The 27,118-nt window shown below is 34.4% G+C and overlaps 1 protein-coding gene across 2 annotated transcripts; it reads left to right on the forward strand.

The window, feature by feature from the left end:
• The first annotated feature begins 54 nt into the window (after positions 1 to 54).
• On the forward strand, positions 55 to 24,546 carry LOC145000007 (tRNA/rRNA methyltransferase (SpoU) family protein). 2 transcript variants are annotated; one of them, XM_078959146.1, is made up of 35 exons: positions 55 to 380; positions 1,466 to 1,562; positions 2,765 to 2,862; positions 3,136 to 3,599; positions 3,685 to 3,883; positions 4,306 to 4,617; positions 4,725 to 4,878; positions 5,466 to 5,603; positions 6,003 to 6,084; positions 6,369 to 6,628; positions 7,156 to 7,269; positions 7,509 to 7,753; positions 8,486 to 8,722; positions 9,072 to 9,227; positions 9,697 to 9,831; positions 10,122 to 10,370; positions 11,338 to 11,465; positions 11,695 to 11,830; positions 14,005 to 14,166; positions 15,504 to 15,651; positions 16,279 to 16,379; positions 16,813 to 16,974; positions 17,758 to 17,805; positions 18,508 to 18,615; positions 19,811 to 19,885; positions 19,977 to 20,027; positions 20,211 to 20,348; positions 20,519 to 20,646; positions 21,019 to 21,106; positions 21,193 to 21,252; positions 21,481 to 21,715; positions 22,290 to 22,441; positions 22,832 to 22,902; positions 23,487 to 23,643; positions 24,293 to 24,546. In XM_078959146.1, exons 1-35 carry the CDS (start codon positions 228 to 230, stop codon positions 24,470 to 24,472), a joined length of 5,421 nt encoding a protein of 1,806 aa, XP_078815272.1. In that variant the 5' UTR covers positions 55 to 227; the 3' UTR covers positions 24,473 to 24,546. The 2 variants fall into 2 exon arrangements, with proteins under 2 accessions (XP_078815272.1, XP_078815271.1); XM_078959145.1 differs by having other exon boundaries at positions 56 to 380; positions 9,069 to 9,227.
• Positions 24,547 to 27,118: the final 2,572 nt, after the last annotated feature.

Raw genomic sequence — 27,118 nt, forward strand, 5'->3', positions numbered from 1 at the left:
AAAAAAAAATCGAAATTTGGAATAAACTTTCTAAAAAAAAATACCGCAGTTTTGTCTAGAAACAAAGGAGACAGGGTAAAGCCCCTACTAAACCCTTAACCAGCCGTTTCTATCGATCAACCTGCTCTTGCTTCACTTCCTACCGGCAAAATCCCTTTTTGGATTTCTCTCCATAGTTTATCGCTCATATAAACCCTCATCGTAACCTAATCGCAAAGCCACACATAATGACGAATTACGCAACATCACTCATGTCCAGTTTCCGGCGTATCCCTCCGTCTGCCATACCAGCTACGTTAGATTGCATCTTAGCGTCAACAACCTCCCCTCCACCATTGCTTTTCTCGTTGCTCCTTGATGCACTTCCAATCCTCTTACAGGTAATTTGGTCTATATTGAGATGATGTCGCAACTAATATTGTGAATTGCCCATACTTTCTTCTTCTTCTTCTTCTTTTTTTTTTTTTTTTTTTTTTTTTTTCAATGGTAAGTATCACAATTTTAGTTGTTTGTGTAAGCGTTACAGAAACGCTCCAGTCCCAGCTAAAACCCAGCTACCTACTAAATCGATTCAAATTTGAAGCTAAATATGTTAGGTGTTACAAAAATAATAGAAAAATAATGTCTTGGTTAAAAGCTTGCTCATTCAAACATTGTTTATGAAGCCTTTAAATAGCATCATGCTTTTGGCAAAACTAATAAGACAAACAGGCTGTCAAAAGATTTAGACAACTTTTCAGAGATTCGATCGGTCTTTATAAACCTTTCAAGTGTTGAGTCATACATCTATGACAGCACATCTTTAGCATCAGCAACAACTGTGCCACTTTGGACGAGTCCTTTAGTGTGCACAGTTGAACTGATGTTAAATCCTGATCACTGCTTTTGACCAAATCTTCATTAGTTGGCCCTTGAACAATTCTTTTATTTTTTAGCTGCTGGCAGCTAATATTCGATCTTCAGAATGTCATCTTTGGTTGATGAACTTTAAACCGTTGATATTCTGGAATCTGAAACTGCTTCAGTAGGTACATATCAGGCTAGTAAATGCTAACTCTTAAAGCTTTAGTCTGGTCAACATGAGACTTCAGATAACATTGAACCCTTCAATTTCAAATATATAAGTAATTCCTGTAAGTGTTTGTCATCAATCCAATTTATACTAACGCCCACTGCATACAACTATCAAGCAAAAGTGAAAACTGAAAAAACTCTAACCACAGTAGTGTTTGCTATGAGTAATATGATCGGTATGATCGAGTCACTGTTGATTTTGCATGATGGAATGGAATGGACCATTCTTGAAGGAACATGATTCATTCCGCTTTGTTAATTATCCTTTGAATCGGAATGGAATAACAACTTGCAATATAATCCATTTTTAATTTGTGAAATTTCTAGTCTTAAAAGATTTTCATGATTTTAATCAAATATATTAACCATGGCTATTTGTTTTCTGTAATAGGAAGTTACACATGAGAATGAAGAAAGCTTGGATGATGAGTGTTGTAATTATATTGCATCATATGTGGGTGCACTCTGTCACCTTTTGAAGAAACCAGGTAAACAACATGTTGCTCTATAAATGTCTAAATTATACCTTTGAATTGGTTTTCCTGCAAGGTCACATTTCAAAGTTGCTTATTTATATGGTCTTGGAGTGATGTTTTTAGAAATGAGTCTTGTGAACTTTTCAATCTGGGATTGGAGTGTATATAAAGTCCATGAGTGATTAGCATTTCACGATTCACATCACTGTATCCGCTTCTTTTTCAAGCAACCATCACTTGGAAAACGAAACAGAAAAATAGTTGAACACGTTAGAGTGAGTGATCTTTTCTCAGCATATCTTCAAGGTGCTGTTTTTTTTTTTTTTTTCCCTAATTTACTGGACTAAATGCGGTCATGATTAGTCAGTTAAAGCTATATATGGTTTTCTTTTTGACTTATTTCAGAAAAAAAGCGACTTAAAAGAGAAAATCAAGGAGATGAGGCTTTTCCCATCAACTCTTTATTTATTTATTTTATATGGTTTTGCTATCATTATTTTCCTTCCATTAACCCAAGTATGCCATCATTTTCTCAAATATCTTAAACATCTCCAAAGAACCTTTTGTGTGAAAAACAAACATATGTTAGTTTTTGCCAACTTGAGTTTTTTATTTTTATTTTGGCATATGCTGGGCGCGTACGATACAAATGGCAAATACAATGATATGAAATGCTAATCACCCTTTAATTCAGCAATCAGCATACGTAAAGTCTATATATATCACTTGGCTGCCAAGTGTTTTAGATGACATGCTTTGTACATGACGCACCTAGTTCCAGAAACAACACCACTGAAGAGAGCACAAGTCTACTTCCATGATATTCTAAATAAACCACTTAGGCATCATTTCATTATAAAATATCAATAGATTCATATATAAAATCATGTTATGGAAGTATACTACAATTTAATCGCCAAAAACAACTGATAAGCACGCCAAAAGCAAACCGATCAAGTTGTTGTAGCTATATCTTCATACAATAAAAAGACTTAACTGAGTTTAATATATTTAACAATATGTTCTTGAAAAAATCTGATAAGCACATTAGAGAAACCCACAGAATAACGGTTAGCTGACAGCAAAGCAAATCGCTCATATTGTTGTCGATAGACTTTTCTTTTTTCTGAACTCGAATTTGATAAGATAATATTCCATGTACACTCTTACTTTCTTGTTCCTGCAAGCTAAAAGTTAAAGTTATTTTTCTGCAGGGCTTAATAATGTTGAAGCTTTACGGAATTTTGTTTGGAGGGTGTTAGTTCCGTTGATGAGGTTGACACAGAGTTATAATCGTGCGATAGTTGACAAGGTCAGGCCCAAGTTAGGGAAGTAATAAATGCAAGAAATAGCAATTCACTTTCATTTCTCCTTATTTATAGCGTTGTACTATTGAAAAATCTACCATTTATAGCAATGCCATCCAAGTTTCACACCTGGGTAAAATTTCAAAACATAATGCCCTGATAAGAAAAAGATTGAAACTAATTGGAAAGAAATGTCTACTTTGTTGCATCTTATGAACCTTACCCACCACATCAACTAGGTCTGTGTTCACTAATTTGCTGATATGGTTTTGATTTAGGTCATGGGTTGTTTCTTGGATGCTGTGAAAGAAAGAAATGCATGGGGGGTATTAGAAGAAACTATGGTTCCCTATCTTATCAAAGTGATTGGTTTCACCATGGGAATGCATGAAAGTGAAGAATATACGTGGACTGCTGAAGACTCCACATTGACCAGCTTCAAGTATTTCCCATTGTTGACGGCATGCCATATGTTGGCATCTACTTTAGGTGTAAAAGGTAAACCTGTTTCAGAAAGTAGGTCTGGATCAGGATCAGGATCAGGATCAGTTTTGGCAAATGGATGCAGTGTTGTGGATATGTTTACGGGAAACCTGGTTTGGGATATTTGTAGCATGACTTTGCAAATGCTTTCACACAGCCCTGACCATCGGTCTTATGCCATCACTGTTTTCCTTCCACACATTTTCAAAGCATTTGTATCTGCAAATGTGTTTCAGACCCGGAAATTTATGTTATCCAGGTACACACACATTCAAGTCTCCTTGTATTGTTTTTGCTACTATGTGAAGATGATGGATGTTACATCGTCTCTTTTTACTCTCCAGGAAGGATTTCTTTGCTAAGATTTGGAAATGCTGCAAGAATTTGTTTCAGCTGGGGTCTTCTGAGAGAAGAGATGCATATACTGTACTCTCTTTGTATATATCTTATTTCTCCAAGACCGATGGATGTGAGGATAATGGAACATTTGATTTTGATCTGAGGGCTGAGAAGGAGTTCTGGGACGAGATGAAGAATGGCTTGGTATATATCTCTATCTGTTTCTTTACACTAGGGGTGTAGTTGGTTCGTGGATTTTCAACGTAATCTGATGGAATTGGAATTGAGATTCCATTCCATTGCCAAATCGATGGAGTTCCCTTCCATCAAAATCCTTTAAATTCCATGTTTGATGGTTGTCAATTCTGTTCTTCATTTTATATGAAAAGACCAACATACCCCCATCATATATACACACACACACAATATAGAATATATCTAGTTATAACTTTAAATTTCAAAAAACTGTTCAGTTTTAATCATTGAATTCTTTTTCCTTTCCTGCCAACCAAACTAGTGACAGACTGCAATTTCATGAGCATACAATTTGTTGGGATTCCAATTCCTTTGACAGGCTCCATTTCTATTAAAAACATTCTGCAATTTATAATTTTTTTTAATACTAGGTTGACAAAGAAAGCATAGTGAGGAAACAGGCATTACATATATTGAAGAGTACAGCTACAAGGAGTAAAGGAAAGCAAGACACAAGTCTTTTGGAGACAATATCTAATGAGACTAGTTCAAACTCTCATGGTTTGACAAAAAAAGAGCGTTGGGCTAATAAGGAAGCGAAATCTCTTGGTATAGAGAGCTTATGCAATAATACAGTTGATTCTGATTCAAGCAGGGAGTTGAAATGGGGTGCATTTTTCTTGCTCTATGAAATGCTTGAAGAGTATGGTACTCATCTTGTTGAGGCTGCATGGAATTACCAGGTTCATTAACCTTTTTGCTTATACATATGTAGATTTTTCGTCTCTGATGCTGAAAGTTCCATCTTTTTTCTTTCAGAGTTCAACTTAAGACTTTGAGTTTTGTGCAGATGAACCTGTTGCTCCAGACATCTGAATCTTGTGATAATCATTTGAAGGCTGTTGGTGAAAGGCTTCAACTTGATCCTATGGAAACAGTACAAGATATGTTTGATTGGTTAGCTGTGTTGTGGGAACGAGGGCTTTGCCATGATAATCCTCAAGGCAAGCAGTCTATTCATATATACTCATCACAAAATTGGTTTTCTGTAAATTATATGGGTCTTTAGTGTGCTTTGGTGTTGTTTCTTTTTGACTTAATGGGGACATGACTTATGGTTTTTTCTTGTATATGTAGGTAGTATGGTGTTTGACTTAATGCAGACAAAACGACTTAATACGGATTGTCAAGGAAATGAGGCTTTCCCCATTAAGTGATAACTTTTTACAAAGTTGTCCTCATTTATATTTTCCTTAGACTTATCCAAGTGCACCAGTCATTTTTTCAAAATTTAAAACACTTATTTATTTTTATTTTTAATCTAGACAAGACTTAATGGGAAAAGAAAAAGACAAGGTCTTAGTGTTTCTTCTTATATCTGCTGCATCAATGAACGAATTTGACTTGATGCATAGAAAACAGCTTAATAGAGGAAGTCAGTGACATGAGACTTTCCTTATTACAACTTGGGCCTTGTTTAGCTTTTCCTTACATTTTGCCAAGTTTGACATCATTTGTTTTAGACATCAATGAATGATCCAAGCAGGCAACAACCGCAAAGGTTTCTAAAATGTTTCTTCTTATTGTGCAGTCCGGTGTTTGATCATGCAGTCGGTTTTTAGGATAGAATGGAAGAAGCATGGAAATTATGCGAAATTTGTGCCTAGAGATTTTGTACTTGGTTCTTTCATACAAGGGCTGAATGATCCCGTACACCACAAAGAATTCGGTTTGCTCCATATTTTTTCTTTCTCATTCATGTCTTTTATTGGTTTATATCATCAAAACCATCCAAATAAATTGCTTTTTCATAGCTAGTTTTCATATATTGTTTCTGCAAAAGGGTTATTCTTCCAGCAACACCTGTAGCCCACATCGTGCTAGTAGGTGGCTGGAATAAAAGCCAAATCCACATGGGGATTGAAAGTTGAAACTCACCTTGATTTTGTTCGGAGAAGTGGCTATTAAATATATAGTTGCATCATTGTATTTTTCTTGAAATGGTAACTGTATTAGAAGCCATTTAAAAATCGTTATTTATTGGTTGACAAATACTCCTATATTTTAGTTGTCTATTGATATTTACTGACTGTTGATTTCCTCAATTGGTTATTCGATTATTCTCTAGGACTAAAAGGAGTCTACTCTTCAAGGACAATTGATGGTGCTAGCACATTTTTACAGCAATATACTGCATGCCTAAGTGAAGGGTAAAATTTTCTACCCCGAAACCAAAATAAAGTAATTTTTTTTTAGATACAGCGATGCATTTTCAATTTCTTCTTAGTCAAGTGTTGTGTTGCAAAAGTTGCAAAGGACCTGTGGGACAGATGACATAGGTGTTGTTTCTTTCTGATGTAATGGATCATTTAAAAGAAGGACCTAATAGTGACCGTGAGGGAAAGGAGCTTTGTGATTTGCATTTATTTCCATTTTATCATTCATCCAAATACTTTCTAGACCATCTATATCCATTGACTTGGTAATGTCTCAGGGAGCAGATGAGATTGTTGATGGATGTAGCATTACTTGTAAAAAACCAGTCTTTTAGTCGGGCGGGATTGATGAGCCTTGCTGAATGTGTTGCGGCTGCTGCTGATGGGGTTAGGAGACTCAACAAGAAAGAAGTTGATTTGGAATTGGAAGCTGCAGATACAGATACTAGTTACAATGATAAGGCAGCATTACTTGATGTTTTCAGATTTATCCTTGACACCAGCAAACAACATTTCAATCCTAATTATCGTCTTAAAGGTTCAAGATTGCTACTTAAATATAAATATATAAATATTTAGTATATCATAAGCAAAAAATCGCAATGTACTATCATATAGCATCTTACTTTCATTTTACTTCTAATTCTTTTCTTATTTGATGCATTCTAATTTGAAAAATCTACCCATATACAGCTTTTTACTTTCAACTTTTCTCTTATCAAGACATTGGTTGTACTTTAAAAAATCTTCTCAGTTATATATAATTGGGTAGAATTTCAAATTACAGTGCTGTTATACGAAGAAATGAAAATAGGATGCAATAATAAACAAATAACTGAAAGTATGTTGCCATTTCATGTGTTTAGCCCTGATTATATATATATACACACACACACACACACACACACTTAAGCTCGGGCTCTAGTGGAGCTTTTAATGGGCCCAGATAGCTTGGCTCGCTTACACCCCTGAACTGGATACCTTCTTATGTTTTTTTTTTTTTTGAGTACTTGTATTTTTGTTGTGCATCATTATGTAAGTTCTTCTGACGATTAGTACTGGCAGTGTGCAGAAATATTCTGGATGCTACTATTTCAGTAATGTCATCATCTGATGTGCCTCTCGAGACCCTTCTTCACTTTATTTCCTCTTTCCCTCATGACTTTCTTAACTATGGAGGTAAGCTTACATGTAACTCATGGTTACAGTTATCATTCTAATCTCTTTACCCATATATATATATATATATATATATATATATATATATATATATATATATATATATATATAATCGTTGGCTTTATTTAGACCGAGTTGACCAGGCCATCGACCAGACCGAATTACTGGATTGTTTGCATATTTCAGGACCAGTTATATGTATACATCACTCTACTTATTGTACCACCACTATTTTCTAGGTTCATTAAGAGAAAAAGGGCAGGAATGGCTTCGAGGTTATAAAAAGCAAGCTTCTACATCATCCAAGCTCATGAAAAAGCTTAATGAATTCCCCGAAAGTTTTATAAATCATAATCACTCAAAGAATGATATTGTCAATTATGACGATGAAGACATGGAAATGTGGGAGCTTAAAGCAAAAAGATGGGCACACACACTGTTTCTTATACTAGAGGAGGAACATCAGTTAGATTCTCTATTTCAGGTATTTTTTTTGTGGCTTCATGGTTGATAAAATTATATTTCATTAAGATTGAGAAAAAGAATCATGATGTAGGGGACCTTTTTATAATTTGGGCAGTTTACAAGAGGTTTTTTTGCAAAATGAGGACCCTTCTAAATCCTTTTGCAAAATTGGGGTTGTTTGACTCGACATATGGTACACTCAACCCCAGTTTGGCGTGACCATGAGCATACTTCCAGCAGTAAATGCTTTAGTTCAGATTCTTTCTTCCCTTGAAATCTCAAGGCCTTTACTCATTATATTGCTCTCTTTTTGATTGGTTGATTCAAGCATGAAATCATTACTTTTGGATGAGTGAGATCATTAATTGTCATGGAATCATTACAAATGCATAATCTTTTTGTTTTGCTGTATACACACAAAGGCCATTGCTGATATATTCTAGAAGGGGAATGAGGGCAAAAAAGAAAAGTGGCTAATTAGTTAGTTATGCCATCAAATAGAATAAATAAGCAGGGAATGTGTAAGATTCGATATGATGTAATTTTGTTAGTATTGTATTGGCTCATGAGATTTGATTCTCAGTGAGAGAGGGACCACATCCCTGGGCAATCTCCTGATTGATTTGTCATTTGCAATTTCTTCCATTAATTCCATCACCTTCTTCATTGTTCAGATTATTCGGTTTCATTGTTTCATTGTTCATTGCTGTTATACTTCATCAGCTTACAGATCTTGTACTTGTTGGTGCAGTTTATTGAATCACATGGCAATGACATCTGCAATAAGAATGGTCACTGGAAGTGGTTGCCAGTAAAATATATGATTCTAATCTTGAGTGTTGTTCAACAACTCCATGAAAAGAAAACCTTAACACTTGATAGGCATGGACAAAGAACCAATGGTTTGCTTGATATGGTGGATCATGCAGGGTCTATGGATGCTTCCATGATTATTAACAAGTTCACTAAACTCTTCACCTTCATATTGGTATAGAAAGTTATATTCCTGGGTTAAATGCAAGAAATAGCAACCTACTAACACCTATAGCATCCTACTTTCATTTTTTTCAGTTACAACATCATGCTTTGAAAAATCTACCCTGTTATAGCAGTGTCGCCCGAATATGAAACAATTTTCACTGCTATATAATCAAGTAGAATTTCGAAGTATTTATGTCCTAATAAGAAATGAATTAAAAATATTGGCTAGATTTTTTCAAAGTGAAATGGCTCCACTTGATAAGAAAAAGATGCAATTTCTTGTGTTTAGCCCTATGTTCTATTGAATTAGGTACAAATGATTAGTGGCAGTTATTAACATGAGTTGCATGCAGAAGGATCTGGAATCATATACCCTGCAGTCATGTTTGGTTTTCTGGTCAAAGGAGGGTGAGGGTGGGGACACAACTCTACCTTCATCCATTAAAGGAAGGCTAGGAGGGCTTAGTCAACGGCGCTTGTCATCTTCTAACACTACTGCTGTATTGCAAGCTGTATGATTTCTAGTATGCTCCATATCTCTTTCATGATCTTAGGGTTAACTGCAAGGAATAGCAACCATACTTGTCATATTCTATCATTTATAGCAATATCATCCACATACAAAGATACTTTAAATGCTATGATGGGCTTTATATATATATATATATATATATATATATATATATATATATATATATATATATATATAGTCTCCCATTAAGAACAAAAAAATCGGAAATACAATGCCATAGTTTGGTAGATTTTTCATAGTACAATGCCTTAATTAGATATACTAATGAATTTTCTTTTGATGTACTAGAAAGAAAATATATAGTACATTAGTACACAAATAAAGGAAAGCACATTGCTTTTTCTTGCATGTAGCCCTTAAAATATATACGAGGGCTTTCATAATCACATTGCTTCTAGTCATAGTCCTGATGGTGGTGATTTTATTGTTAATTTTCCGCATGCATACAGATAATTTGTGTTAAGACTCTTGCATCAATCTGCTCATATTGTGCACAATTTGAAGAAGAGTCTTTGAATTCTACTTTGAGTGTTCTTTGGCAACTCTCTTGGAAGATAATTTCTTGCACAACATGTAACTCAGAGGTATGTACGGTCATCTTATATTATAATACTTTAGCTCTGTAAGGCTGTGTTTGTTACCCGGGATAGGACTAGACTTCTAGGGCCATTTCCAATGTTAAGGGCATTCACATCTTTTGCAAAAAATGAGAGATTGAGGGCTAAGCTTGAACACCTTTTGGGTGGACAAAAATAACAATATTTGTTCCATTGACATCAAGGCTCACCACACACAGTACAAGAAAGAACAAATGGGTGTTAAAGGTGTCATGAAGTCTGAGTTTGTTGTATAGTAAATTTGGTCCTGTATGCAGAGTAAAGCAGAAATCTACGTAGGAGCATATGAAGCGTTACATCATATCCTCAAGTCACTAGTGTTTATGCCTTCCCCTTCAGCATTGGGTCTATTAACCCGATCATATAATCTTTTGGATCCGGAAGCTCAAGTAAAAGTCAAACCCCATATAGATTACTTTGTTGAGATATATCTGGAGAACATCAATAATCTGATTGAGGCTGGACATTTGGCACGGGCGCGAAGAGCAATATTGATTGACTGGAAGGTGAGCATCTACAGTATTAAGAGTTTGTTCAGTTGATGCAGTCTTTTATTAGCGTTGGACCTGGCAATTCGTGATGATTCATGTCGTTTTCACGTGTCAGACACGACACGAATACACAGAGAAATAAGCTTCATCTCCCTTTTCGAGATGTATTCGTGTCACTCACGGATTTGTGTTCTCGAATTGCCAAGTCTAATTACGTATTAGTGTTTGGTCTCATCTGAGGGAATCACAGAATAATGAATGAAAAATAACTCTTTGTTTTGCCTGATGGAAAGGAATTGTCTGATCCTTTAGCCTCCATTAAAAAAATCATTCGTTAGGGAGGGGTAGTTTTTTCCATTAATCATGGAATGGAACCTAATTTTATGATACTAACCTTTCTGATATATATATTTTTTTAAAATTGCATGGTTCTAATTAAATTATAATTTTATCTTCTAAAAGTAACTTCTAAATATTCTCTATCATATAATCTTATTTGGTTTTAATGAGCCTTTATTTACTCTACTCTTTATTTATTTATTAAAATGTACTGTTGTTAACTCGCACCCACTACTCTACTCCTAAATCTACACCTTTCTTCCCAAACGAGATGTGACTCTCAACCTTTGGTTGAGGGGCACATAGGTCCATTGGTAATTTTATAACTTTGTAAATAATAAATTCTTTAATTATAGTGAAAGAATTTTATAACAGTGTTGAAACTATAACTTGTATTTGCGTTCTACCATATAATATTATAGTTCATATGAAATTCATGTAATGTAATCATTCATTCAACTACTTTGTTTCTTCCATAACCTTTCCATTCCTTTTCGATTCTATTAAGGCTTTATTTTTTTCTCCTTTCTAAATTATATTGAAATAACATATATTATGCTTTTTTTTATTGGGCATGGAGAATGTATTGCTAATTTGTCATATTTTATGCTTAATCCTGTCGATCTTCTTGTGATTGATTCAGTGGATGTGCTTGGAATCCCTGTTGTCAGTATCAAAGCATGCTCTTGAAAGAGGAGTTTACATAGAAAATTGTGATTACTTCATCTCAGATGGTGTAGTCAGAAGGATCTTCAATGATCTAGTTGACAGGTAAATCAACCACAAGAAGACTCCTCTGTGAATCATTTCTATTGCATATCTTTGTGGCTCTTTTATTCCCCATCAAGTAAAAAAGAAATTAGCTTACCGGGTTATTATGTCCATGAAGTAAAAAAGAAACACTCTGTATATAATTTTTGTGATGTGTCATAACTGATTGTGGCAGATATGACTTACTTTGAGGAACCTAACATTTTCTAGTAATGCAATTAATTGACAGCCTTGAAAATGCTAGTGAAGGTTCTGTTCTGCCCATGCTAAGATCTGCCAGATTGGTACTGGATCTTTTTGCTTTAGGAGGAGGATGCAAAGGTTCAGCTGTTTCTTCATACGATGTCAATGCCATTGATGTTCAGGTTCTCCCAAACTTCTCAAGTTTGTTTCTGTTGAATAAACCCACCTGTGTAGTGTCTTACTCTTACCGATGCTATTGGTTAAACCAAGGAGTTGATTAATATATTTGATAACAATGGGTGATTAATAATGTACTTTCTTTGATTTGTGAATTATAGCCAGGGCCGGTCCATTGATTTTTCATATCCAGGGCGAGATGAAGAAATGATGCCGATATATCTGTATCGAACAATGCACCAAACACTTATATAACATAAATTTATTAAACATAAGCACAGTAAAAATTTTAATTAACTAAATTTCATATTAATACGACATTACATTTATGCCCTTCAAAAGTAAATACACTACCAATACATTATACATTTTCACCAATTGAAAATCTACCTCACACTATCTACAATAACAAAGCCTCAGGCATTTCTAACTGAAAAATAAAACTAGATATTAATAACTGATTAAGTAAAGAGGAATAATCAAATCTAAACTTTTAAGGACTATATATATATATATATATATATATATATATATATATATATATATATTTAACAAGTTTATTTAACAATATATTAGAGAAAGATGGTAGATATACTATTTTAGTTAAGTCTACAATAATGAAACTAAAATAACCAAAAAAGATGAATGGTTTATAGAGTTGTAGAAGTAGTTTTGAACTCCAAATGTTCAAAAGGTCAAGTACTCAGGTGGCATAGGTTTCAAATCACAACTTATTCAAACATATAACTTTAACTATTTTTGACATTGAGAATCTTCAAAACAAAAATACAAAATTTAGTATTTAAAACATCAAACTAATCAAATAAAAAACAATGCCATGGAATAAAAAATCCTTATACGAACTCTAAGTCTCCAAGAATTTTAGATTTATAATTGCGAAGCCGGCCAAGAACTCAAGGAATCTTGGCATACTGAGAGAGAAAAGTAAACCTGAATGAGAAAGACAAATATGAAGTTAAATACATGAATAGATGAACTCCAAACCTCTCTAAATCAGAAATCAAAACACATAAACATACCTCCAGCTTTCAAACAAAATTCGAACTTTAGAGTTTAGATAAAAGATAACTCAGATTAATTAGAGAGAAGATCAGAAAGATAAAATACAGATTTAATAGATACCGAGAAATAAGAGTTAAGATTAATCAAATAGAAAAAATAGCTCTAGAAGCCTGAAGCAAACTTTGAACTCCAATTCTGAAGTCTCGAACTCTTGTCTTCACTCTTCACTTAAAAAGTCAATAGTAGCAGAACTTAAAACGGGGATTTATTTGCGGATTGTATCCAGAAATCGATTAAATGAGAGAACATATCAACTATTTAGGAATTGAATGGGTAACAAAACAGATTAAATGGGGGAGGGCATCAAATCGTCCATGGATGGGATACAGAAATCGCCAAATCGAGACCAAAATTCTGAATTGAAGAGAGAATCAGAGAGATATTGTCTTTTAGTTTTACAAATTGAACGCTTGGTCTGGTGAAATACCAAATATGATTGGAATGTGGGAGACTGAGATGTATAGCCGTATTGAAGAATCAGGAGGTTAGAGACAATAGACAGTTGCCAATAGGAAACTCATCGTCTTCTACATTGTGATTATTGCATCTTCATTTTTCAATGCATCGAATTGGGGCTTTTAGTTTTCATGCCCTTGCTTTCCTGCCTCGATTGAAGAATCGTCGATGGGACTGATAATCCAACACTCCAACACCAGTTTAAGAGCTGAGTTTACCTATACTATAAGAGATTGGGCTAAAATTATGCCCCTTTTTCCTTGCTGCCCTGAACATTTGCCCAAGCCGCCCTTGTATTGGGCCGGCCCTGATTATAGCATCCTAGTCTTGTCTACAACATTATACTTTCAAGTTTTATTCTTCTTGAGACTTTCTACTTTGATAACTCTACCCTTGTAGTTTTAATTTTTCTTCTTATAAAGACATTATATTTTAAAAGATCTACTCAACCGTAGCAGTGAGAGTTGATTTGTATTTGGATGGCATTGCTATAATTGGGTAGAAATTTCAAAGTACAATGCTATAATAATGAGAAATGAAAGTTGACCAAATCATTGCTATTTCTTGTATTTAAGTCGTACTTCAAATTTAAGATTTCTAAATCAGATGGCTGAAAATTACATCTTTTTTTGTGTTGCAGATGATGTGGCATTTGGTACAATCTTCATGGTTATTGCATGTCAGTTGTAACAAGCGAAGGGTTGCACCTATTGCTGCACTTTTATCTTCCGTTTTACATGATTCAGTGTTTGGTAATATGGACATGCATGAATTTGACAACACCCCTGGGCCTTTGAAGTGGGTATGTAATAACTTCTGCCCGACTTCCCTTCTATACTTATATAACTTAATTATATATGTTTACATTACATGTATACACATATAAAGTTTTGCCAAGCATTAGAGGTGGGTATAGGGGCGAGTGTTTGGCTCAATTTTTGCCTAAAACTGAAATGAAAAAAGTTGGTTTCTAGCCTCGAAAAAATACATTTTATTCGGTTTTTGGGTTCAAGTGTATCATTTTTTTTTCCATGGTTTTAACGGTTATCATATTTTTTTTCTTCAAATTTGTGTTTTTCCATAACACGTTTTTCTTCCTGGTTTTCTAACATCAAGAACATGAAACGGCCGTCCAACTCAGGTAGAGGTTAGACTGGCAACATCTACCTTCCGCTACCCCATTCATATGGGATTTTGGGTTTGATGATGATAACAATAAGAAGACTCGAGAACATATATGATAAAAATAACAAGTAAAAGGGCCATTCCATTTCGACAAAAGACCCACCCACACCCAAGTTCCATAGCTTTTGGTCGGCTATCCCGATCATGATTTTGCTACCCCAAGTTCCCTTTTGGGCCGGTTGTTGTAAGCTTATGAGCTACAGTCCCCACTTCATCTTTTCCCAGCATTACCCTTTGCTCTCCCAACCATTTCAGGTAATTGGGTTAAGATGTCAAAGCGCCTTCATCTCTACAAGAACGAGGTGTGAAGTGGGACATAGGGGATGCCATAATTGGGGTTTTGAATAAGAAAACCTTTTGATTTTTTTTTCTTTCATGCTAAAGAAGTAGAACGGGAGGTGTCAAGTTTTTTATCATCCAGGCATCGAACTATTTTTCCACAGGACCTCCCCTACAATATTGTCACCGTAGTGGAGTCTAACCATCAAGTTCGGGATGGACTGGTGTGGTTCCACTATGCCTAGGACACCGAAATATCGAACCATGATTTTTTTTTTTCTTTTTTCTTTTTGCTTAAAACCAAAATTGTACTGAAAAAGTTGGTTTCTATCCCCAAAAGAACTGATCCAATTTCGTTCGGTTCTTTTTCAGTTATGTAATTTTGATTATGGGTTCAACGGGAGTGGCCTCTTGTTTTTCTAGAGTTTTCATCTTTCTATTGCTCTTTTATTTATTTATTTTTTTTTTGTGTTTTTTCCACAATACGAGTTTTTATGGTATTATTACATAAACATTTCGGTTATTTGTACTGGTAATGATGCAAACTTCACTTTTAAAAAAAGTAGTTATTGGAGTAGAAGCTTTCTTGGCGAAAAAAGTGCAGCTCTAATCGTGCTTTTTTCTGTCAAGTTAAAGAGAATATGGGCATAATAAATTTAGCATATCTTTCTGCAGTTTGTTGAGAAAATTCTTGAAGAAGGAACAAGAAGTCCGCGTACTATCCGTCTTGCAGCGTTACATTTAACAGGGCTTTGGCTCACACATCCAATGGCCATTAAGTACTACATGAAGGAGTTGAAGCTCTTAACTCTCTACGGTTCTGGTATCTCTCTCTCTCTCTCTCTCTCTAAATATATATATATATATATATATATATATATATATATTCATAACTACCCTACCCTTTATTTGTTACCATTACCAGGAAATTAATATTAACATATCAGGTGTAATAGCAATGCACTTCCATTATTATGGCATCCTACTTTCCTTTCTTCCTACTACAACATTGTAGTGCAATATAATGCAAAGACAAAGCAATTTTCATTGGGTGCACTGTTTAAAGTACAATGCCTTCATAGGCAAAAAACCGATAGTGCAAAGTGCTGTCAAAGAAAGAAATAATAGTAGGATGTTATAATACACAAATAAATGATACTACATTGATTTGGTTATTACAACATCGCAGTTTGAAAATCTACTGAGTTATACGCCATAACTGGATAGATATTTCAAATCATAATGCCAAATAAGAAAAGAAAAATCTTAAGTAGGATGTTATAGTTGCATAGAGCTTTATAATGCCTTGACAAGGAAAAAGATTACATGTAATGTGGTAACGGAAAGAAATAAAAAGTAGGATGTTATAATACACAAATAAATGAAAGTATGTTTCTGTTTCTTGCATTTAGTCTTTGGTGTATCTGTTATAATTATGTTATGATACCAGTGGCATTTGATGAGGATTTTGAAGCTGAAGTGACTGAAAATCATGATGCAAAGACTGAAGTATCAATTTTGTCGCCGAGTTGCGATCCCGAGTTAACTGAGGTGGGAGGTTAAAATCTCATGAGGCATGATGTGTTTTGCTTTTGCCTAAAAAAACTATTAACATTAAATAGTAAATGGGTTCATTAAGATTTTTGATAAACTGATCTTATTATACCTAGAGCAATTCAGCTACCGAATCCAGTTGATAACAAGTCTCACGGGAGTTGTACTTTCTACAATCAAGCATAAGCTTCAGTTCCATTTCCATAAAGCAATAAAAGTGGCTGATGAATAGTACAAAACGAACTCATATTTGTTGTATTTTACAATATCTATGTACGTAATAGAAAAAAAAGCGTTATACATATATACGACAACACGACTAACTAATGAAATCTTAAATACTCAGTCAAGTAAGGAGAAACGGTAGTGTTCTAAACAAAAATCCAAACTGGGCGTAAGTTTGTGGTTAAAATGTTTTGATATTATTTAGGTATTCTTGAATACGGAGCTTTATGCAAGGGTGTCTGTTGCTGTTATGTTCAACAAGCTAGCAGACTTGGCGGATACGGTGGGCTCAAATGATGAAACCGAAAGCAGCCATGCTTCCCTGCAATCTGGCAAACTGTTTTTGCTTGAGCTCTTAAATTCTGTGGTAATTTTCATATTACATTTAGCATTGTACTTTAAAAATATTACCCAGTTATAGTGATGCAAATTAAATACAAAAAGATAAAATACTATAATTTCTAAGTTTAACATCCTAATAAGGAAAGCAATTTAAAAGTAGAAGGTTATTTTTCCTTAATTAGTAAAAAATGGAAGTACAATGCTGTGATAGAATTAGAAAGAAATGAAAGTTAGATGCTATGGTAAACTATAATACATATATAAAGGGAAGCATGTAGCTATTCAGCCCAATAAAAGCTGATGATGAATTCTGTTGACTTTTTCTGTTAATGTGTTATAGACATGTGAGGGATGAGTCTGAAACTCGAAATACTTGTATGAGCATTTGGTTCCCACCTATCTTGCATTTGGTTGTAGATGATTTCCATTGGAGTTGATTTTACAAAATCCTTTTGACCGATGAAACAGTATTTCCTCCTTTGTAAACACCTCTCTTTTTGTTTTAGTTTTCTACACTCTCACTCATGAAGGCTCGATAATTCCATCCCACTTTCTGATCCTGCCAACCAAACACATGGTAGAATTCAATTTCTGCAAGATTGTTGTATTTCCATTTCCTATGATAGATCCCAATTCCTTCCAAATCATTCTGCAAATTAGGAAAATTTTATTTTAGACATCATATGATCGACTATAGTCTTTGAAATTGGAATATTATAAGGACTAGAATGACTGCTTTCCTCCGATTATCATTTTGTGTGTTGTCTGGCTGATTGTGTCATTGTGATTGTGATGATTTGAAATGCAGGTGAGCGACACCGATCTTTCCAAGGAGTTATATAAGAAGTACAGTGCGGTTAGTTTCGAGCCATTTACTTATCACTATAGGCTATAGCAATTGATTTATTTCTCGTAGCATCATGCTTTCATTTCTCTCTTACAACATTATACTCTCAATAATCATCCATCCGGTTATAGCAATGTCATCCAAATACAAGAAATTTCACTGCTTTAGTTGGGTAGAATTTTCAAACTATTATGCCCTAGTTCTAAAACCTTTGAAACTACAATGCTGTAATTGAGTACACTTTTCAAAATACACTGCTTTGATAAAAAAGAAAAAGAAATTGCCATGCTCTGATAAAAATATATAAAATTAGGATGCTGCTACATAGGTAAATGAAAGTATGTTGCTATTTCTTATATATATATATATATATATATATATATATATATATATATATATATATATATATATATATATATATTATAGCATCCTGCTTTCATTACTTTCTGTTACAACATTGTACTTGGAAAAATATACCCAATTATAGCAATGTCATCCGAATACAAACAGTTTTCAGATATAATTTCGAAGTAAAATGTCCTAGAAAGAATTTTTTTTAAGGTACAATTCTATAATTGACTGTATTTTTGAAAATACATCTTAAAGAAAAAACAATTGAAAGTACAATGCTGTAATGGAAAGTAAGATGCTGAAAATACGTCTTATTCCTTGTAATTCAACTTGTGTTGTCTTGATTTTTTTCTGTGGCAGACTCATAGGCGGAAAGTTCGTGCCTGGCAAATGATCTGTATATTATCGCGATTTGTTGATGAAGAAATAGTATCTCAAGTAATGGATTGCTTACATACGGCCCTTTATGTAAGTAGAGGATGCTTCACTAGTATCATCAAATAACTTGTTTGGAAAAAGACGATTCTATTTCTTGAAGCTCTAGCACATTTGACCTATGCTTAGGAAGAAAGTCCTTATGATTAGGAAAGAATATATATATATATATATATATATATATATATATATATATATATATATATATGTTACCTTTTTGGATTAAAAATGGAAACATCCTTTTCTTTATTTGTTTAGCATAGCATCCTACTTTCATTTCTTCCTGTTATAGCATTGTACTCTGAAAACTCTATCCAATTATAGCAATTCCATCATAGTACAAAGCAATTTCACTGCTATAGTTGGGTAGATTTTTTTCAAGTATAATGCCCAACAAGAAAAAAAATGATTGATAATACAATGTTATAATATTAGGTAATGCCTTAGTAAGAATAAAAATGGAATTACAATTTTGTAATAGAAAAAGAAAGGAAGCAGGTTGTAAATGATAGTACAATGCCATTACTTGCATTTCATCATTTCTTCATTGCTTCACTCCTCTTCTCATTAAAAACTCCAAGAAACAGGGGTTAGTACGTGACCTAGGTTGAGCAACTTCTAAACCTTCATACTGTCATTAATCTGCAAAACTCAATTCATTTGAATAATTATAATTTTGTGCACATCTTACTCTAAAGTCTAAAATCTGATGGTTGACCAAGAATGGACTTAGAATGTGGCAGTAGTCAATCAAGAATTTAACAAACTTTCTTCTCAATGCCCTTAGTCATCAGACATAGGGTTTGCTTCTTTTTTCCCATTAGGTGTTCAGTGGATAAATGGTGTGTGTTCGGAGAAAGTTGTGTATTTTTATTTATTTATTTTGGTCAGGATGTCTCAACCAGAGTAAATGACCAATTTACCCGTCTAAAAAGTGATGAAAAACTTGAAATATTAATTGACCAAACTTAACAAAGATGAAATACTAAAATTTTATATCTAGTCACAACATGATTATTAATAACATAAATTGATCATAATAATATGGAATCACAACATGATGAATAGTTTAAACTGAAGTTAGGGTGTTGGTTGTTAAGTCCATTAAGAGCTGTTGGTATTAACTTATTAAGTATGGTGATATCAACATGTTATGTGAATATTCGTTGGGAGTATCCATTGATTCCTTCATAATGTTTTTAGTTTTTACTGTTGAATGTTGATGTAGAGAAACAACATGCCTGGTGTTCGACAGTACTTGGAAACATTTGCGATCTATGTATATTTGAAGTTTCCATCACTGGTGAGGAAGGGAATGTTTGATTTGTATATTATTTAACCCCGAAAAAACAATTTGCTTGTTTATTACAATAACCGTATGCACCGACTTGCAGGTTGGTGAGCAGTTAGTCCCAATGGTCCGGAAATACGATATGAGAACCCAGGCAAGTATCATTCATTACCTGATATTATAAACTAGTTCACCCGACACAATAAGTATTATCCAGATAAATGAAGTTTAAAAAATATTTGGGAAAATGACTTGGAGGAGGATGGGGCATTCACTGATGCGTTTTGGATAAGCTACCTTGTTGCGATTGATTAATCATGTTTGTGATGATGTGCAGGCTCTGTCATCATATGTATTCATAGCAGCAAATGTTATTCTTCATGCTCCTCAATCAACTAGACATTTAGATGAATTGCTTCCTCCCATTGTTCCTCTGCTAACGTCACATCACCACAGTTTACGTGGTTTTACCCAGGTATTTGTATTGGTATTTCTCTATAACTGGTGCAGTATTTCCTTTTCCAAAACGGGATTGGACAGGACTTGACAAACTTTCTAGGACAAGGAGGAGGGCATTTACGTCTTTAGAGAATAGATGGAGATGGACTATTTCAAGTCTGAATATGGATTAGTTGTTATATGCAGTTATTAGTATACCAAGTTCTTTCCAAATTGATGCCTGTGCCTGCACTTGATGTTGAAATGCCGGCCTTGGAGAAAAGGTGCTTCATGGAATTAAAATCTTATTTGGAGGATAACTCTGACTGTGCACGGTATGTATCACATGTTTTTACCTTTATTATGCTATTTTATCATATTCATACCTACCATTTCGTATGTTGGAATATGAAAAGGAATCTAATGGGTGTTTGTTGCTGCAGCTGTATTTTCAACTATATAATGTATAGAAATTAGAGTATAGTTAGAACTATACACTATATCTACTACATACAACATTGAAAATTCATTCTATTCTTACAAGCCAACCAAACATGATCGCGGAATGTAATGAATCATTTCATTGCCATGCTCAGATACCCCAATATGCATGTTGCATTTCTTTCTTACCCCTAGACATTGGCTTCAGTTACTCATCTTCTAGAAGTGCTTTCTTTAATGGTAGTTTGTCTTGACCTGTGTGGCAGGTTGAGAGTATCGATGGAAGTTCATCTTGATGCTTTTGATCCAAACAAATCCATAATGCCAGCTGGAATTTTCAGTAATCGAGTTGATGTAAGAAAGACACTTGTACAAATTAGCAACGACTGTTGATTACCACCGATTTCTCTTCATTTTTGGTTTATTTCTCTCATTTACAGGACATCCAATTTGAATGTGCTCACGTATCCCTCCTAGAGCGTGTCATCGACTTTCTAAATGTAAGATATTGTTTCGCATGATGGAATAAAAAATAACTGTTTGTTTTTATATTCTTCTGTTAATTTTGTAAATGAAAGTTCATGAAATAGAATTAAATAATTTATGGATTAGAATTCAAATTTAGAACTAATGGTTATATTTACATATATTATGGAAAATCCATAAGAAATTCATTCCATTATCCTGTCCATTCTATTTCTTCATCATTCCATTTCATACAATTGCAGGATGTCAGAAAAGACCTCAGATGTTCAATGGCCAAGGATGCAACACAACTGAAAAATGAGCAAATACATGTGCAAGATTCTGAGTCAATTGGTCAAGTCATAGATGAAACAACTTCAAAATTGCAGCATGATGTGTCATTGGATTTCCAGAAAAAAGTTACTGTCTCCAAGCATGAGTTCCAGGATTCACATTCCACCTCTATAAACAGAAACACCACTATTAATTCACTTTTGGGTATGTTTTGACATTTGCATAAGGGTTAAATAAAATGTATGGAATATCAACTTACAGGATTATACATAAAAGATTTTCTTATTAAAACATTATTGTACTTTAAAAAGTCTACCTAACAATAACATAGTACCTTAAAAAATCTTTTTCATATTAGGCATTGTACTTTGGAAAATCTACCCACTTATAGCAGTGAAAATTGCTTTGTATTTGGACAACGTTGCTATAATAGGTTAGATTTTTCAAAGTACAATGCCGTGATAGGAAAAAAATGAAAGTAGAATGCTATAATAAACAAATAAAAGAGTTGTAGCAAAGGCGTGCAAATACATTTTTCACTGCTAAAATTGGTTTGATTTTCCAAAATAGTATGTCCTATTAAGAAAAATCAACACCGGTGAAATATATATATATATATATATATATATATATATATATATATATATATAATGACAGAAAATAATTAAGTTGCTAAGTTGATAAATTGGTGATTCCTTATATAGTAAACGTAAATGCAAAAATAAAGTGATGTTTTAATTGGGTAAATTAGTTTTGATTTGAGTGTATGTCTATGTAGATGTGGAAAAGGAGGATGAGCTTGTTGATGAGGCAATAAGAGCAAGACATGTTGGTATGGATAAACTTAAATCTGGAAGACAACAAATCATTCTTGTAGCTTCTTTACTTGATCGTGTGCCTAACCTTGCTGGATTGGCACGCACCTGTGAGGTACTTTCACTTTCTTTCTATAACATCCTTCTACTTTCACTTTTCTCGAAAAATCTACCTTTTTTTAATCCCTATTAGAACATTGTACTTTTTAAAATCTAAAACCAGTTTGCTATAATTTTCTGGATTTTTCAAAGTTGATTGTTGTAATAGGAAGAAATGAAAGTAAGATCCTATAATAACTGAATCAATGGAAGTATGTTGTTATTTCTTGCATTTAACCCTTAATGCAAAAAAAAAAAAAAAACAAAAGAACAGTTAACAAGTGTAGTACAAACACACACACACACGTGCATGCAGTACAACCATTTTATTCATAAATAGCCGTCACTGAGGTTGTTTGCAGATGCTATATACAATCCACAACAAATACCGTGTGTTGATGTGCAGGTTTTTAAAGCAGCGAGTTTAGTGATTGATAATGCGAACATTTTGCATGACAAGCAGTTTCAACTTATCAGGTTTGTTATTCAAACTTAGGTTTTGTTTCTGAATCAATTACAACTTGATAGAGAAAGTCTGGGAAAAGAGGCTTCCTTCAATTTCTTCAAGTTCTGTTTTTCCTTAATATCTTTTAAATATCATTTATTCAGTCGGTACTTTATCCAAACCAAAAAAAGAGAAAAGTAGTGCGTTGCATAACCCAGGCCATGAGACAAGGTTGGGTGTGTTGCATTCATTTTTCTGTTACTACAGTACAGTCTCGTCTCCACCAAAGGGGTGTGTAGATGTAGTATAACCGAAACAAATTATTATTATTTTAAATGGAACCGTATCTTATAACACATATAACTTGACTTGATAAGTAAGTTAAAGTTGAGGTGTTTCCGGGTTCCATTGCACTGTAGTTGTTAGATATAGAAAGTTTTTTGCAAATTAAACAAATATGTTGTCCATGGCATGGTTTCTCATGTATATTGGTATGAGCAAGGCAATGAGAATGTGTTGTTATTTATGTTATGTATTCCTCCTCATTTTAAGTGAAAAAGCAAATAAAACAAGGTTTGGAATTAAAGTAACGGAAGGTTATTTTGTTTGTTGGCAGTGTGACTGCAGAGAAGTGGGTTCCCATAATAGAGGTACCTGTAAGCAATGTTAAGGGTTTCTTGGAGAAGAAGAAAGGAGAGGGCTTCTCTATCCTCGGTTTAGAGCAAACAGCCAACAGCCTTTCTCTTGACCAATATCTCTTCCCTACAAAAACGGTAAACAACCACCCCACCTAACTTCTCTACTTTTGTTCATTTCATTACTACTTCTCTTCTCCTTGTTTGTTTGTTACACAGCACAACAAACGGTCTTGTAATGCGTTTGGCATGCATTAGGCTAATATGTCAATGGGCCAATTCACTTTCCATCTCTTATAGTTGTGTTGTTTTCTCAATTCTCATCCTGGAAAATAGCCCTACAAAGCTTTGACCTTTCAGTTCCTACTTGATAAGAAAAAATTTGATGCCCAGTGATGACAAACTACCCCCTTCAATTCAATGGTCAGACTCTAGTTGGGTTGGCTAGATTTTTCAAACTACAATACAATGCTATGCTTTGAAATCTACCAAATTATAACACTAAGTATTTGTATCACATTGCTACGAACACGAGCTATAATCGAAGTACATTACATTGTTGTTTTTTTCATTTTAGCCTAAACACAAAGACAATGCTAAGACACAAAGAGGTTAAGCAATAGATATATTTGTAATCCTTTACAACCTTTAGAAGTAAGTAAAATTATTGAGTTGAAGGTAGATTTAGTCATTTTTGTCAATCCTTCCTTGCAACTCATCTGTTTGTTTGGCAAACTTTGTTGTTATAAATTAAAATTAAAGTAAATTAAATGTGATCATCATACAGGTTTTAGTACTTGGTCGAGAAAAGGAGGGGATCCCGGTGGAATTGATTCATATACTGGATGGCTGCATTGAAATCCCTCAATTAGGAGTTGTAAGATCACTCAATGTTCATGTCAGCGGTGCCATTGCTCTCTGGGAGTATACCAGACAGCAAAGAACATCATCCATCCAACATACATAGATACTTACATTTTCTGTAATTTTTTAATTATTATTTATTATTTATAAAGAAAACGAAAAAGACAATTTTCCCAACTTTCTTGTCATATCATCTTTTCATTTCAGGATCTCTACTCTTATTGTTTATCAAACACTGCATTTCTTTTTCTGTTTCTTATACGATCTTGTATTCTTTGTTGATGTGGCGATTGTTATCATTGACGACGCATACCTTAAAGGGAAATACTTGGGTACCATGTTCCTAGAAGTAGGCATGGATGGTAATAGCTAAGTTTCTCCCTATTGCATTTGGTGTTGGGAAAACTAAGGGTGGAGTCATAGATATGGTTTTTATCAAGATTCAAAGAATGTATTGGGGACATGCCGTTTTTGGCTATCATATCAGATAGAGCCAATTCAATTGAATTGGCCATTCAAGCCATGTTCCCGAATGCATATTACAGACTCTGTTGTCACTATTTGTTAATGAATATGAGAGCAAAGATCGGCAAGCAAGAAAGAACATAGATTTTGTTTTGGGAGGCTGCAATAGCTTACTGAGAGTCCGATTTCAAAGAAAGTTTGGATAAGTTACATTGTGCACTAAACGATGATTGTCGTACATGACTATAGAAACGGTAACAAGAGATGGGTAAGGTTGTGTTTCTTTATGGTTTGGTACAATATTATAACATTAAACAGTGCTGCGTCCATCAATGAGTTATTAAGAGACATGAAAACTACCAATAACAATGTTGATTGATTTCTTTTGAGCAACTATGCAACAATGGTGGTGTCAGAGACATAATGTTGGAGGTAAGTGTTTATATTGTAATACTTTCATGGTAATTGTAGTGTATTTATTGTGCATGACAACAAATCCTCATGACATGAAAAATGTATAATAAACTTGGAAAGTTGAAACATCCTGTTTTCAGAACCAAAAATTTTCATTTTATTAAGGTAAAACTTCCTAATTATAAATCAATTACTAAGAAAACAATTTATTCCAAAATACAGTTATTGAAAATCATAGTAATATAAGAAATGCGAAATCTTCATGCTTCTGATGGGTGTGTACAGTTCCGCCTTCGCCTTTGTAGGATCACCGATAAAATCTGAAAAACATAAACAACTGGGTAAACACACAACTTAGTGAGTTCCCCCCAAAATACCACATATGATAAATATACAAGCATGCATAACGATCCACAATCAACAGATTGGAATGTGCAGGTCCAGACAGTCCTCAGACTGGAATACCAACATGCAATGGGTCTAATGCCCATGGCTTACAGCCGACCCATACCGGGTATCTTGGCCTACAACACAAAACATGACCGCCTCAACCCACTACCACCATATATCGACATACAAACAATCAAGGATCAAGTAGCACATAATACAAGTAAACATCAATCATATAGCTCACTACTTCCTACTACTCCTCTCACAACACACTGTCCCGATACCAGCTAACCTCCATGAAACGCTTAACCATAAGTAACTAAGGTGAGATCACCACTTGAACAGATGATCATACTTTAGAGTGTGACAACCCGAAAATTTTTCCATCACGATAACCCGTTTCCGTCAGCGAAACCCGTCTATCTTTCAAACTTTCCGCTAACATTTTGGGTTAGGTCATTTAATTTGAGACTTTTATAATGACCTCGTGAGTGTCCAAACCCATTAGAAACACCCGAAATTATTAATTGGAAAACTTTTAGTTTCGACTGCGTCGGTTTACGGTAACTTAATTGGGTACGGCCAAAAGCATGTTTAACGTCAGTATCGGGTAGAATTCCACCAAGCCCCAAACCCGAACCCTATTTAAAGTTGAGTGGGCTTCATTTGAAGCTTTTCCACACACACACTCTCTCTCTACTCTCTCACTGGAAACCCAAGTTTGATCCAAAAATCATCTAAATCAAGCTCCAAATCGGTAAGATAACTATCCTAGCTCATAATATAAAATCTTTAGCCTACAAATTCGTGTTTAGATTATGAAATAGGACCATAAACATGTGTTTACGGCCCTGGAACAGCCTTAGGCCGTAAACACATACAAATGGGGTTTTTGAGCCTTAAAACCCTTCCAAACCACATTTGAAGCTTAGATATGACTCAGAGGCTTTCAATACTGGACTTAGAACACCAAAACCTTAACATTTGAGGGGTAAACATGAGTTTACTGCCCAAGAACATGCTTGGGCCGTAAACACCCTTTCATGGGCCGTAAACACCTTTTAAGGTGTTAAGATGCCCCTTAAACACCTCCTAAGCCTTGGAAAAATGTCTAGAAGCAACCACAAATGTGTTAGGGACCTTAAACTTGATGAAAACCACTCCCTTAGGAGTTCACGGTCGTAAAACCCCCAAGGATGAGTTCCTGGGCTGTAAACTCCTATAAATGGGTCAAATGGTGCCTTAACTTCATCCTATGACTTGTATATTGAGCTAGAAACACTTGTGATTGACCTATGACCACCAAAACACCCTTTGAATGGGTACCCAAGAGTTTATGGCCGTAAACTCCTAGTTTACTGCCGTAAACTCCTCAAATGGTCCCTATGATGTTCAAGTTCCACTCTAATGCCTTAAAACCAAGCCTAGCATTACCCCACATGAGTTGTAAGACCATTAGGCACCCAAGAACCCCCCACCA

Source organism: Lactuca saligna, chromosome 6 (assembly GCF_052625555.1).
Source record: "Lactuca saligna cultivar CGN05327 chromosome 6, ASM5262555v1, whole genome shotgun sequence".
NCBI lineage: Eukaryota > Viridiplantae > Streptophyta > Magnoliopsida > Asterales > Asteraceae > Lactuca > Lactuca saligna.

Coding starts and splice junctions, on each gene's coding strand:
- LOC145000007 (XM_078959145.1), top strand. CDS start 228: ATGACGAATTACGCAACATCACTCATGTCCAGTTTCCGGCGTATCCCT. Junction 6,085..6,368: donor ACTGCATGCCTAAGTGAAGG/GTAAAATTTTCT, acceptor GTAATGTCTCAG/GGAGCAGATGAGATTGTTGA. Junction 9,832..10,121: donor GCACAACATGTAACTCAGAG/GTATGTACGGTC, acceptor TCCTGTATGCAG/AGTAAAGCAGAAATCTACGT.